General features: G+C 40.1%; 1 protein-coding gene across 1 annotated transcript; it reads right to left on the bottom strand.

Annotated features, from left to right (window-relative positions):
* Nucleotides 1-3,495: 3,495 nt before the first annotated feature.
* Nucleotides 3,496-9,820, bottom strand: LOC117963020 (uncharacterized). The gene is made up of 22 exons (XM_059007611.1): nucleotides 9,762-9,820; nucleotides 9,621-9,679; nucleotides 9,441-9,530; nucleotides 8,857-8,984; nucleotides 8,633-8,779; nucleotides 8,438-8,518; nucleotides 7,747-7,917; nucleotides 7,543-7,639; nucleotides 7,227-7,447; nucleotides 7,001-7,151; nucleotides 6,703-6,911; nucleotides 6,468-6,585; nucleotides 6,184-6,383; nucleotides 5,992-6,106; nucleotides 5,697-5,866; nucleotides 4,968-5,020; nucleotides 4,765-4,892; nucleotides 4,498-4,687; nucleotides 4,268-4,409; nucleotides 3,927-4,020; nucleotides 3,726-3,830; nucleotides 3,496-3,633 (listed from the first exon to the last, which is right to left on the bottom strand). Exons 1-22 carry the CDS (start codon nucleotides 9,785-9,787, stop codon nucleotides 3,521-3,523), a joined length of 2,808 nt encoding a protein of 935 aa, XP_058863594.1. The 5' UTR covers nucleotides 9,788-9,820; the 3' UTR covers nucleotides 3,496-3,520.
* Between the last annotated feature and the right edge of the window lie 2,276 nt (nucleotides 9,821-12,096).

The raw sequence follows: 12,096 nt of genomic DNA on the forward strand, positions 1-12,096 counted from the left end.
TGAATGTTCTCTTGCTGTTATAATATTGGACAAACATTTTGGAATTGGTTTTAGCCCCCTAAGCAATGTTCATTTGTATCTATCTCTCTTGGCCTTTCTAACTTCCTTTTTGAATTGTGTTTGCAGTTCCAATTAGGAGGAGTGGCAAACACTGTTGCAGCAGCAAAGGTCATTCAAAATGATCTAGACAGCATTCAGAACTGGGCAGACACATTGCAAATGACATTTAATAGAGGTGTAAGGTACTGCAAACAGGCAATACATTTCTTCCCCCTTCCTTTCTATATTGGTTAATTGGGGGCTCTAGTTTTTTTTTTCTTTTTTAACATCACTGAGTCCCTTGTCCCTGTGCAACCACAATGTAGAAACATATAGAGAATGTATGGGATTGGTCAATAAACATCACTGCTGTTTCTCTTAAAGCATGTTTATTTATTTCTAATACTGGACCTACCCTGTCTTAATACTGTATTACATTCTGAATATGAATATAGCTGAATTATTAATTAATACTTAGAATACCAGATACATATTAACATTAAAAAGCAATACATGTGATTTATTTAACAGTTGTTCATTATTTTGTGTATCAGCCGCCACACAAAGCTGAGCGCAGTGCGGTATACTGTAATGATGTTCCAGTCAGTCTGCCCGGACTGCACCTGAACCAACTTAAAAACATGAAGCCCCTAATAAGCTAATTTGTAAAAGTTAGTAAAGAGTTGCGCTAATATAACGAAGCTAAATTTGAACTCCTAGATGGAGCAACGAGAGAGGGCGAGAGGGCGGGGCAGAGAAGGAGGGGGAGACGCTGCTAGGCAACCGGCTCGTGAACATTCCACTCAGCTGAGCAGAGACCGTTAGGATTTAAAAATGCGAACGTTCCGAGCGGCGTTAGGCGCTTCGTTAAATTAACACACCGTTGCTGGCATTTTAAATTTAGAAGAAAACCATATTTTAAATACTGAAATAGCACTGTAAAAAAACACTTTACTTCACTTCCATACCGTTTTCCAACAAATAAAAAGAAGTGCGTATTTATAATAAGTATATTTGTTATGATATTAAGACTAAACAAATGTGCTACAGTTTGGTGTATAATTTATTTATTTATTAAATGTTGTAGTATTTCTTTTTTAATATAGTATTGTTTTCACAAAATAACATCCATACATTATCAGTTCATCTAGAGTAATCAAATCACAAATATTACTCGTCAGTAATTCATACATAGACACGCTGTGGTAACTTCAAGAAGTTAAAATGTAAGGCTGGATTCAAGTTTAACCAAATAAATAAGTAAATACATTAATAACGACATGAAACAAAAATACGTTTTGGTAGCTCATACGTAGGCCTATTTAAATTACAAAATGCGACCTGTTTTAGAAATTGATTTATATACTACCTGCCATTTAAATCTAAATTATATTTAAAACTGTTTGAGGGGCAGACTAGCATAGATGATTTCTAAAATCCATTAATATGTTAAACTATAACACCACATTAGCACTCTGAGAAATATAGAAATTATTCATTTGTAAAGAATTAGCTGTGGGATTATAATCAGAATTATGGATGCATGGATTTTTGATTAAAATATACCCACATGTATTTTTCTTTCATGTCGTAATTTATTTATTAATTTCATTTTAACCTCTTGCTGGTGTCACGGCTTGTCTCTGTATCAATTCACTGATATTTGAGGTTTTGTTTAGTACACACTAGCAGGTGATCTGATAATCTTATTGATGTTATTTTGTGAAAACAATAACACGTTAATACTGTGCTACAAAAAATGACTCGCCGTGTTGTAACTTGTGCGGGTGATGTCATGGGTTGTCATGGCAGCGCCGATCATCACGGGAGGGGTTATCAGTGGTTGTCGGAGAAACGCTGGAGTTCCGCTGGCTTCCGAGGTATCCAACCCGAATATCTAAATCAATACAGTGACAACAAAGGAATGTGACATATAAACCTAATGACTACATTAATGAAGCAGTAATACACGACAGGGTGTGTGTGTTATCATGAGGTAATATCACCATGCCTTGGGTGCGTTGGGAGGCACGAGACGAAGTCGAGTTCTTCAACCGCCCAGGAAGTGGTGATATATCTCATGATAACACACAGACCCTGGAGTGTATTATTGCTATTATTAAATGGGCCTAGGAGTGTGTTGTTGACAAATAAAGACTTTAAACCTTAGTTTAATAATTTTTATTTGTGAAACCATCCACTGAGAGAAGTAGTTCTACAGTAACTAAAAATGGTTATAGTAACAATTAAATATTTGATTTTAAACTTTTGTAGAATATTTTCTTTTTCAGGGCTTCTCTAATAGTTTTTTGTTCATTCTTTGTAGATATTGAACTGGATCATTTTTTCAAAGTGTATTGTGGGTTTTGTCCAGTAGATGGAGCTGCTGCTGCTGTGATGTTTTGTTTAGCAGAATGCAGTTCACGTACCGTGTTATAAACGGGACGGCGCTGCACAGAGTGGTACAAACTGTGCAATTAAAATCTCCGGTAGTACTACAGACGGGCCGCCGATAGTCATCTCTGATTAACCCAACATGAATATAAATACAAACCCAGTGTGACGGCGCCGGAGAGTCTGACAGCAGGTTTAATAATATGAATGTGTCTGAACGAGAGTCTTGCATCAAACTCCGCGTCCTATATATAATATAAACACAAGGGGTTGCCAGCGGGTGTAGTGAATTCAGCTCTAATAACTCAGCTCTCTCTCTATAGATATTTCTAGTCTTCCTGTTTTACCAAACAGCTCAAAGAATGGAACTTCTGGTTCGGACTGGTGTGCAGATCTAAAGATTCCCTGCATCGGGTGTACCGGTTTGTTATGGAATGTGTTTTGTAAAATGAGTTTAACCAGTAACAGACTATAAACCACAGTGAAAACAAACATGAAGAGAAGATGTTGCCAAGTAGTGGTTTGTTTAACCAATTCCTCATAAAAGTAAGACTCTGTTGTACACACAGTATTAAAAGCTGAAAAGTTAAACTAATACCTTAGTTGGAGCTCTCACCACTTCCAGTAAGAGACGTATAAACTGCAGTGAACAAAATGAAAACTTGCATTCATAACAGAAAAAAAAACCCAAATAAGTCTACACACTTTCTGTGATGCTAGAACATGATAAATTTATATATATATATATATATTATATAGATAATTTCACCCTAAACTTTGCATACTGAAGGTAGCATATCAAAAGCAAGAAGGAATATAAAAATAGGGTTACAGCTCCATGGAGGAGGAAAGTCTTTGCCCCGGGTTCACAATGAATTAATGAAGGGTCCCTGAATAACACACCATATTGAGAATGGCCTGATCAGGAAACAAGCAAAGCATTCAATGCAGTAAAGAGGAGAGAATCTCATTAACATAACCATTCTGACACACACCAATATATAATCTATGTAGAATTAATCAAGCACCCACCAAAAATAAAAAAAATAAATACAAACCAAAAAGTCTTTACAAGCAAGATTTTTATTTATGAACACACACTTTTGGGCATTTTCCAAAAATATACAACTCCAGCTACAAAGACAACCACTGAACACACACCCATTGCAGCTCCCAGAAGGGACCACACATTGAATTGGCCTGCAAGAGAAGAAAGAAATAGTTAGTGGAATATAAAGAGATAGTTATATATTTTACTTGAACTGCAATTGTGTTCACATCATGCATATTACCGCTTCTAGGCATAAAGTGAAGGGATCCATCTCTCTTTAGCTCAATTGGGCCAGAAGACACAAACACCTTTACTGCACCACCATCCATCCCTTCAGCACTGCGACCTACAGGAGGAATTAGGAGGAGTCCATCAAAACAAATGGACAAAAATGCATGCAAAAATGTACCCCCCTCCCCCCCCCAACAGACAGAGCTCTTACCAAGCCTCTGTTTCCCTGGAATGCACCGTCTGCTACAGAGGCTGTCTGATGGCCGGTTTGAATCACATATCACAACACTGCAGTGGAAGTAAATCTGAAAGACAGCACACCTTGTCAAGCAAAACTAGCATCAATAGATCAGGCAGGACCATCATCCAATGAGGATTACTGAATTGAAAAACAAATATATTGCATCATAGTAAGTGTTTCTTGCAAAAGTGCAGTTATATGTTTTCATTCCAACTCACTAAAGATTTGAGCACAGTGACCATTTGCTGCTTGCAAAGCAATCCAAACCATGCATTGTGGTACAAGATCCCCATACCAACACTCCACTTTACCTGTCCTTTCAGTGCATCCCGGCCGCTTGTGAAGGAAAACATTTTCACTTCAAACCTCTTCAGATGGGAAGGGAACAGCACTCTTGCATTGCTGGAGACTGGGTGAAAGATGGTCAAGTACTCATCTGCAGAGTTCTCACAGCTAGAAAGAGAAAGTAGGTCAGGAGCACATCAGCCACAACTCCAATTCCTAGGTTTTGTAGCAGCAATACCATATTCCAGCATCTTACCTGTCCACAACAACATCCCACTTTGGAGAGCTATTCCTGTCAGCAGAATAGGTTGCCCAGCAGTTCTCCAAAAACAATTCAGCCTGTGGATCCCTGCTGTACAGGAGCTCTACCTCAAAATACAAGGGTCTTCGCAAGTACTTCACAACAGGGTAATCCCGAGCTCCATAGAAGTCATTGTAGGTTGAATCTGCAGAGATGCAAGGGAGAATTCTATAGGTGGAAACACGCTAGAGCATCTATATTATTTCAATTGCCAAGTCATACCCAATGCAAGCCGCATGATGACTGCAAGGTCCCCCAAGCCAGGCTGGACTACAGGTGCAGGATTATTCTGGTACAAGAACTGTACTACCTTGGTGTCATTGACCAGATAGTGACAGGCAACTCTCAACCTGGAAAGAGGAGATGGGGGTTAGTAGAGTTTCAGCCTCAACCACAAGGATACTCAATTTGATTGCAATCCTTACCGGTAAGATGTGAACAGCACTTCATTCTCGTAAGTCAGGAGGTTGTTGTCAAACTGGAAGAGAAATCACAAAGGCTCAGGTTGCAATGAACTTGTAGATTTAGTATGGAGCTGTATATCAAGTTGCAGACTAGCTAATATGGTACTCAGGAACATCCCCAGCTGTGTACTAACTTAGTATCAAATTCACAATTTAAAAATAAAAAGCGTTGGTCATGAATTTTTGGGAGCTCATGTTTGTTCCAGTTAATATGATACCACAAGTCTGTCTACAGAAACTGCTAGACTAATTTCGTATTGTTTTAGTAACCTGTAGGAGGGCAACAGCAGTTATTTTGGATTTGTTGCAAATACACATTAATACAGCTGGAGACTCGAGCTACAATTGGTATTAACTCATGTACTAGTTAGTCCCATCCTACGTACTAACCACAGGATCATCCCCAGTTAGTACACTCCTTCCAGTTCACTGCAATTGACCCAAAAGGTCTATAGACAGCACATGCAATGCCATAACCAAGAGTCATGTCATGTGTCACAGCACCTTTCTCAACTGGACAAGCAGTTCAATACAAAGGTGGCATCCTTCAGATGTCCACAATTCATGCAAGTAATTCAGCCAAGAGAAACACCAGTCACCATGGTTCCCCAGAATGATCCAGGGGTGTTGTGGCCAACTTGTCTAGGTTGAACCTCCTCAAAATATGGTTTTAAATGTGTCAATACTAACCCTTCTAGTTGTGCCACAGGAGTTGACATTGAAGTAGAAAACCGCATTGATAGCATCAGACTGAAGAGGTCGGCAACTTGGATCCCTTAGAGTTAGTTGACTTGGAGACAAGCTGGGGACAGATTCCACTTTCACAGCAAGAGCTGCCATAGTTCCATTGGTGAAGCAATCTGAAACACAGCATTTGGATCCAGGTTAAGGAAACAGATTATAGCTTCAATACCAATTCATGCAACCTTTGGCCAATCTCAAAAAGCAGCTATTCTAAAGAATGCTTGGTCTGCAGGAGAGTTACCAATCATCTTTGTAGGGAAACTGCAGGACAGGGAGAAGTCAGCCACCACAACCATGGTCCCAATATCCTTCAAGGTCAAGTCAAGTCTGCTTCTGATGCCTGAAGAACTGATCACCTACAGAGACAATACATCAGGTCAGTAATGTGTTGAACCCAAAACAGCTAAACTCATTTTCAAGTTCCATCACTTACTTCATATGTGGCATCAACTGAATTGTATGGGACAGTCATCCAGAAATTGGTAGAGTTGGCATTATACTTGTACAGGGCAAGCAGATTTCCACCAAGTTCTCTTGAGCCCACAAAAGGAATCCAGTTGCGACCCATGTTGCCATATGTTACCATGGTATAGAATGCAGCACCATCACAGTAGCCAGTTACTGTAGGTGGAACTGCAAGAGGAAGAGCAGTTGTCAGGGCAATGGACTGGATTGGTTAGAAAAGGGTAGTTGTAGAACAAATAGTCAGGCACTTACTGATGTCTTTGAGAATGGCTTCGACTACAGCAGGATGAGTAAAGGGTGTATTCTCTGGCACTATATTCAGCAAGTAGGTCAGGGGCAGAATGTAGGTTCTGGTGTCTGGAGGAGTTACCTGAAAGAAAAGCAAAGGTTTGTAGGATTAAACCTAAAGTCAGACAGCAAGCAACACGTCCACAGGAAGCAAGTGTTTTCAAAGGGCAATTGGATGGTTGAACAGGTGGGATGTTACCTTTTGCTTCACATTGGGGTCCTCAAATGGCACCTGGAGGGTGTAGGTCTTGGATCCATTGGGAAAGACATGCTCCTGGACATTATAACCTTTTAGGTTGGCTTCTGGCACAGTTAACGTCTCTGGTCCAACTATAATTTTGACTAGCTGCACATCAGGCAGGAATGTCCCCAGGGTCACATTAAACACTCTGGCTTTAGGAACAGTATCTGAAATTAAAGCATGCAGTTAAAATGGATATGAAGTGGAACACTGCAACAAATCCTTGATTTACTGCATGTGGACAAGTTCTACATACTGTTTGTGACAACTGGTGGCCGAGGCATGAAAGGAGTGGTTATTGGATGAAGTACTGTGTACTTGGTCTTCTCAGGCCCATCTTGCCAGGTATGCTCCAGCATTGGTTCAATAGAGTAAGAGATCACATAGGTGTTGTCCAATACATGGCTCTGAAAGCACAGAAGCATCTTAGGAGGAAAGCTTTTAAATGAGAAGGATTTAGAAGATGTTGAACTTCTACATACCTTGTAATATCCACCATCAGCTCCCACAGGAATTTTTACAGTGATTAGCTGGGGACCTACATCCAGTTTATAATCTCTATTATGAATCGTTGCAGGGTCAAGCTTGCGGCCATCAACTCCCATTTGAACATCAAGGGTAGTAATTTGTGGTGTCGGAACAAGAGGAGGCAGAACACGAGGAACACTCCATGTAATCGTCTGTTCTGTGAAGGCTGTTCCATCTGATAGAAAGGAACACCATAGACTTGGTATAGAAAATTCACACTTCAGCCTAGAACAGTTCTTGAGCACCGTTGCCCTCCATAAGCTTACTCACCAGTAGGACATGTAACTGCAGTGTCCACCATCATGACCATCCATCTTTGCTTATAAAAGGTGGTTGATCTTAGCACAGCCATTGGTACAGTTTGGATCTGTTGGAGGGGAGGGGGAACTTTTACTAAAACAAAAGCAAGACTGTAGTCTACCTTCATAGTCTGGATATACTGTACTAGAGAACAATGAAGCCTAGACTACTTACCAACTGAGGCTGGCTTTCTGTGGAATTGTATGCAGCTCTAACCAGAATTCGAGTTGGTGTAGTGTTTATGCCATATCCGTTTGTCATGGCCTGAGCAACAGTCATAGTGGTCTTTCTATTTGCTGGGAGATGGAACACAATTTTCCAGATGCTGTTGTCAGCAGCAGTTGCCTAGCAGAAGAAAATCCCATTAGATTAGGGAGTTTGAACACAAAGCATCCCCAGTCTAAAGGATTTGTCATAACAGATTTCATTTTTAATAAACAGGAACTAAAACTGAAAAGGTGAAAGTTTAAGAACGTATCACTGAAACAGTTCTAGGTTCACCGGGCATCTCTAATGGAACAGAGTAAATCCTCAAATGCAACTGCGTACGAAAACCTACGTGAAAGCATGTGGTCTGTATCCGATACAGGCAGAGTTTACAGCCATTCATTTGTACTAGACATTAATATATCAGTGTACCAAACTTTAGGACAAAGCAATTTTACCAAAGCAATCACAGAATACATGCATGCAAAGCCAATGCCTTAATGTCACACAATTCCAATATGGCCACCCTCATGGGAGACAGGTTAAAGTTAAGGGGGCAGTTAGATTTTGCTTCCTCTAGATGAGACAGTAGAGTAGACCTCAATAGGCAAGACCAAGGGGACATGAATGAAGCAAATGCAAAGTCACATGATTCTACCTCAGGGTATGCAAGGGACCAATCAGGATCATCTTGAACAAAGTTGGGCTCAATAAGTGGCACCCCTCTTCTCACAGAAACCTAAAAGAGAATTCACATTAGTCATGAGTGAAGCACTTCTGTAGTGACAATTAAATACCCACACAACCCAACAAGTTACACTGAACAGCATTATCACATCCTGACAGCCCTTACCTCCATGTAGTTTCTTTCACACAGAATCTCCCTCTCTGCCCATGGAGAATAGCGGCATGTCATGCTCTGAACATAGGAGGAAGCTGAAGTCATAGCACTGTTTGAGAAGACACTGATTTGTACTGTCAGCTTGTAGGTCTCATCATCCTGGAAACAAAGGCTAAAGTTAGTCCCAGCATGTCACCATTAGAAACAAGCTCACAAGAAATAAAATGAGGACTCACTGTGTTCTGAGCAAAGCAACTCAGCACAGAAGCAAGGACCTTGGCATTTCCCAAGAAGTCAACGGTTAAGCTATATCCACACTGTGCAGCCAGTCTTGGAGAGAGGGACACAAGCGCCCCCTTATTGTCTATGGAAAGAAATTCAGTTGGCCTTAAACTGTACACGTGATCAAGCAAGGTAGAGATATAACAAAGTGAACACCCCCACCGCCCCATTCCATCTACTTATTGAAATTGTCATAACTATTCCATCTACTAAATGCAATTTTATAAAAACGATTCATACAAGTAGAATTATACGCCCATTTGGAACAGTGGGTTTAGAGTAAATGATGTCTATTTCTGCGCACTTGCAGTCAACAAATCTGACTAAGGTTGTAGCAGCATAGGTCTGTTTAGTGTGATCAGCAACATGCTTCTAAAACTAACGCAAGAGCTTTTCATACCCTGCATCTTACAAAAACAAAGCCTGGCTGATGTCATACAGCACAGGAGTGCTCTGTACTTAATTCAGGTTATTACATTACGAGTCAACAGGCTTTGTACATCAAAAGCTTTCCATTCAAGAAAAGATGATCACTCACCAATCACATTGATGCGAAAATACTTTCCAACAAAAGACTTATCCAACATCATCATCATAACACTCCCTTGACATTCTGTCCTCACCGAGCCTGCAGAAGACAACGATACTTGAAAACACACAACCGGCAAATAAACAGGAAACTAAAAGAACAGCTCTGCTGAAGCGACCGTTATCGTACCTAGAGGGGGGTTCTGCGTCCAAACTTCAGTGACTAACACTGCTAACAGCAATGTTATTCTGCATTGAAAAAAAAAACACGCAAGTGAGAAACACACAATAAAATGAACGTTTCTAAAGAAGAGAAAAGATCAACAATTACCCAAATCTAAGACAACACGGCATCATTAAATCCAAGGCAGCCCCAACCGTGAACTTCTTTCTCCGTTATAAAGACACAATAATAAAAACAAAACCGCCAGTAGCTGAGTTTGGTGTTCCTTAGTGCGCAATGGGTTTATAAAGAGGTTCAGGTGTTAATGGGAGCTGATTTGCTGCAATTGATGCGCGCACCTCTTTCATATTAGTCCTCTAATTTTAAATCAGTACGTTAATTAAAATAAATAAATAAATAAATAAATAATACTTTTGAAATTATATTACAACCCATTTAGATTGTACTTTGAATTTAAGTTCGTCAGAAGTACGTGCGGATCAAACTGGACTGTCACCTACAAGGACTGTCTGATTAAAGGCTCAGCTATGGAGGCATGTAGTAAACAAACCCCAATGAATAATAAAAAGCAGGCCGCGCAAATGAAGAAACACATTTATATCATGCAGGAATCCAGGCAGATGTGTTGCCTGCGCCAGTTTGACGGGACGAGAATGACAGCTCGAGTTCTGATGTGAACATCCACAAGTCAATTACACATTTTTACAATTTCACCAGACTGATAGGTAGGCTAAGCAGACATTAATGTAGACAATTTATTTGAGGCCACTTGATTTAAGAAACAGTGCAAAGCATCTCTTTAGCATGTCAGATTTGCCATGACAGGGGCAGTCCCGGGGAATAGAATGACCAAGTGGCAAATGGAAAGCACAGCGCTTAACCTGAAATACAACGCGCAGTATTGATTTAGAACAGACTAAACACAAATCGGATGGCGTGCTGGAAATTTGAATTGTAATCAATTTATTTAAGATTTGAAGTTCCCATTTCAATTTTTGAGCTTAATTACATTCATTATTTTATGTATAATTAATTCAATTAGTGTGTTGAGCATTTTCAATTTGGCACATTATATTCGAGTGTTGTGCTTTGTCTATTTGACAGCTGTTATTTCAATTCAAATGTTGAACTTTGTCGTTGATGTTTGACGCTCCGGCTTTTGCAGTTAACATTTTTGTTACATTCCACCTCTCATAGGTTTGAACACAAACGGGTTTATTTGTGAAATTGTCAGATTGTTTCTTGTGTATCCAGCGCTCATCTGAACTAACTGGTTCAGTGGTGTGTTCCCGTGAATAGACAGCACATGTCTGAGGGGGGGTGTTCTGTTCAGCGGTGCATTTCAGTAAAGTTTGTCGCAGAGTTTTAAACGTTCCTATGGCAACCGAGTCAACAAAACAAACGTCATCACGCATTGAGACGCAAGCTAAGGGCGAGAAGTAAATGGTAAAAAGTGAAAGCAGTGTGAGTCAGTGGAATTTTTTGATTTTTTGATTTTATCAAATGTTCACGATAATCATGTATTTTCTGTAAATGCGCAATGGAATTAGCTGATATGTAAAAGCATGAATAAATGAATGGTGTCTATTCCTAACGCATCGGTAAAGTTTAGTATAGCGCCGCTTTTGTAGCAACAAGCAGGCTTGTTCCGTCGCCTTGATATTCTTTCTTGTGCTGAACAACCTCGATTCTACTGCGAGGTCCCTTTAGGCAGAGCTGTGCACTCGAGTCACATTTTTGTGAACTTGAGACGACTTGAGATGTGAATGAATTAACTTGAGACTTGACTTGGGACTTGATTAAAATGAATTGACAACAATAAAAATTCAAACGCTGCACCGGTATGACGGCTCGTGTTGCACCCTCGCTCTGCTCGTCCTCTCGCGCGCTCTCTCTACCTTCCCTCTCGTGCTGCCAACGCGTGCGTGTGTGTGTGTGTGTGTGTATGTGTGTGTCAGTGTGTGTGTGTGTGTCAGTGTGTGTGTGTGTGTCAGAGTGTTTGTGTGTGTGTGTGTATGTGTGTATGTGTGTCAGTGCGTGTGTGTCTGTGTGTGTGTGTGTATTATTGTTATTATTTATTTCTTAGCAGAAGCCCTTATCCAGGGCGACTTACAGTCGTAAACAAAAATACATTTCAAGAATCACAGTACAAGTATTAATACAATTAAGAGCAAGATAAAAAATACAATGACTTTGGTTCTAGCAAGTACAAGTATATGACAAAATACGATTCAATAACGGAGCAGATAACAGTGTCAGTGATAGTTACATCAGGATATAATTAAATACAAAATACTACAGATTAAATAACACTTGTGACATCTTACAGTACTCAAAAGTACAGAATTAATTGCAGTAAACTAGGGTGTAGATAAGAGCAAGTAAACATTATGGACAGCAGTGGTGCTCTGGCTCCCTCTTGTGGCCAGTGTGAATGATGGCAGTGTGTGAGCTTGGCAGGGCACTGATGCCTGTTTCCAGG

The sequence above is a fragment of the Acipenser ruthenus genome, chromosome 35 (assembly GCF_902713425.1).
Source record: "Acipenser ruthenus chromosome 35, fAciRut3.2 maternal haplotype, whole genome shotgun sequence".
NCBI classification, from domain to species: Eukaryota; Metazoa; Chordata; class Actinopteri; order Acipenseriformes; family Acipenseridae; genus Acipenser; species Acipenser ruthenus.

Bases quoted from the DNA above. Each gene is read 5' to 3' on its own strand.
- LOC117963020 (XM_059007611.1), bottom strand. From the start codon at position 9,787: ATGATGCCGTGTTGTCTTAGATTTGG. The intron at 4,410-4,497 runs GTAAGATGCTGG...TTCTCTTTCTAG, and splicing joins TGGGATGTTGTTGTGGACAG to CTGTGAGAACTCTGCAGATG. The intron at 3,634-3,725 runs GTAATATGCATG...CTTCTCTTGCAG, and splicing joins TCACTTTATGCCTAGAAGCG to GCCAATTCAATGTGTGGTCC.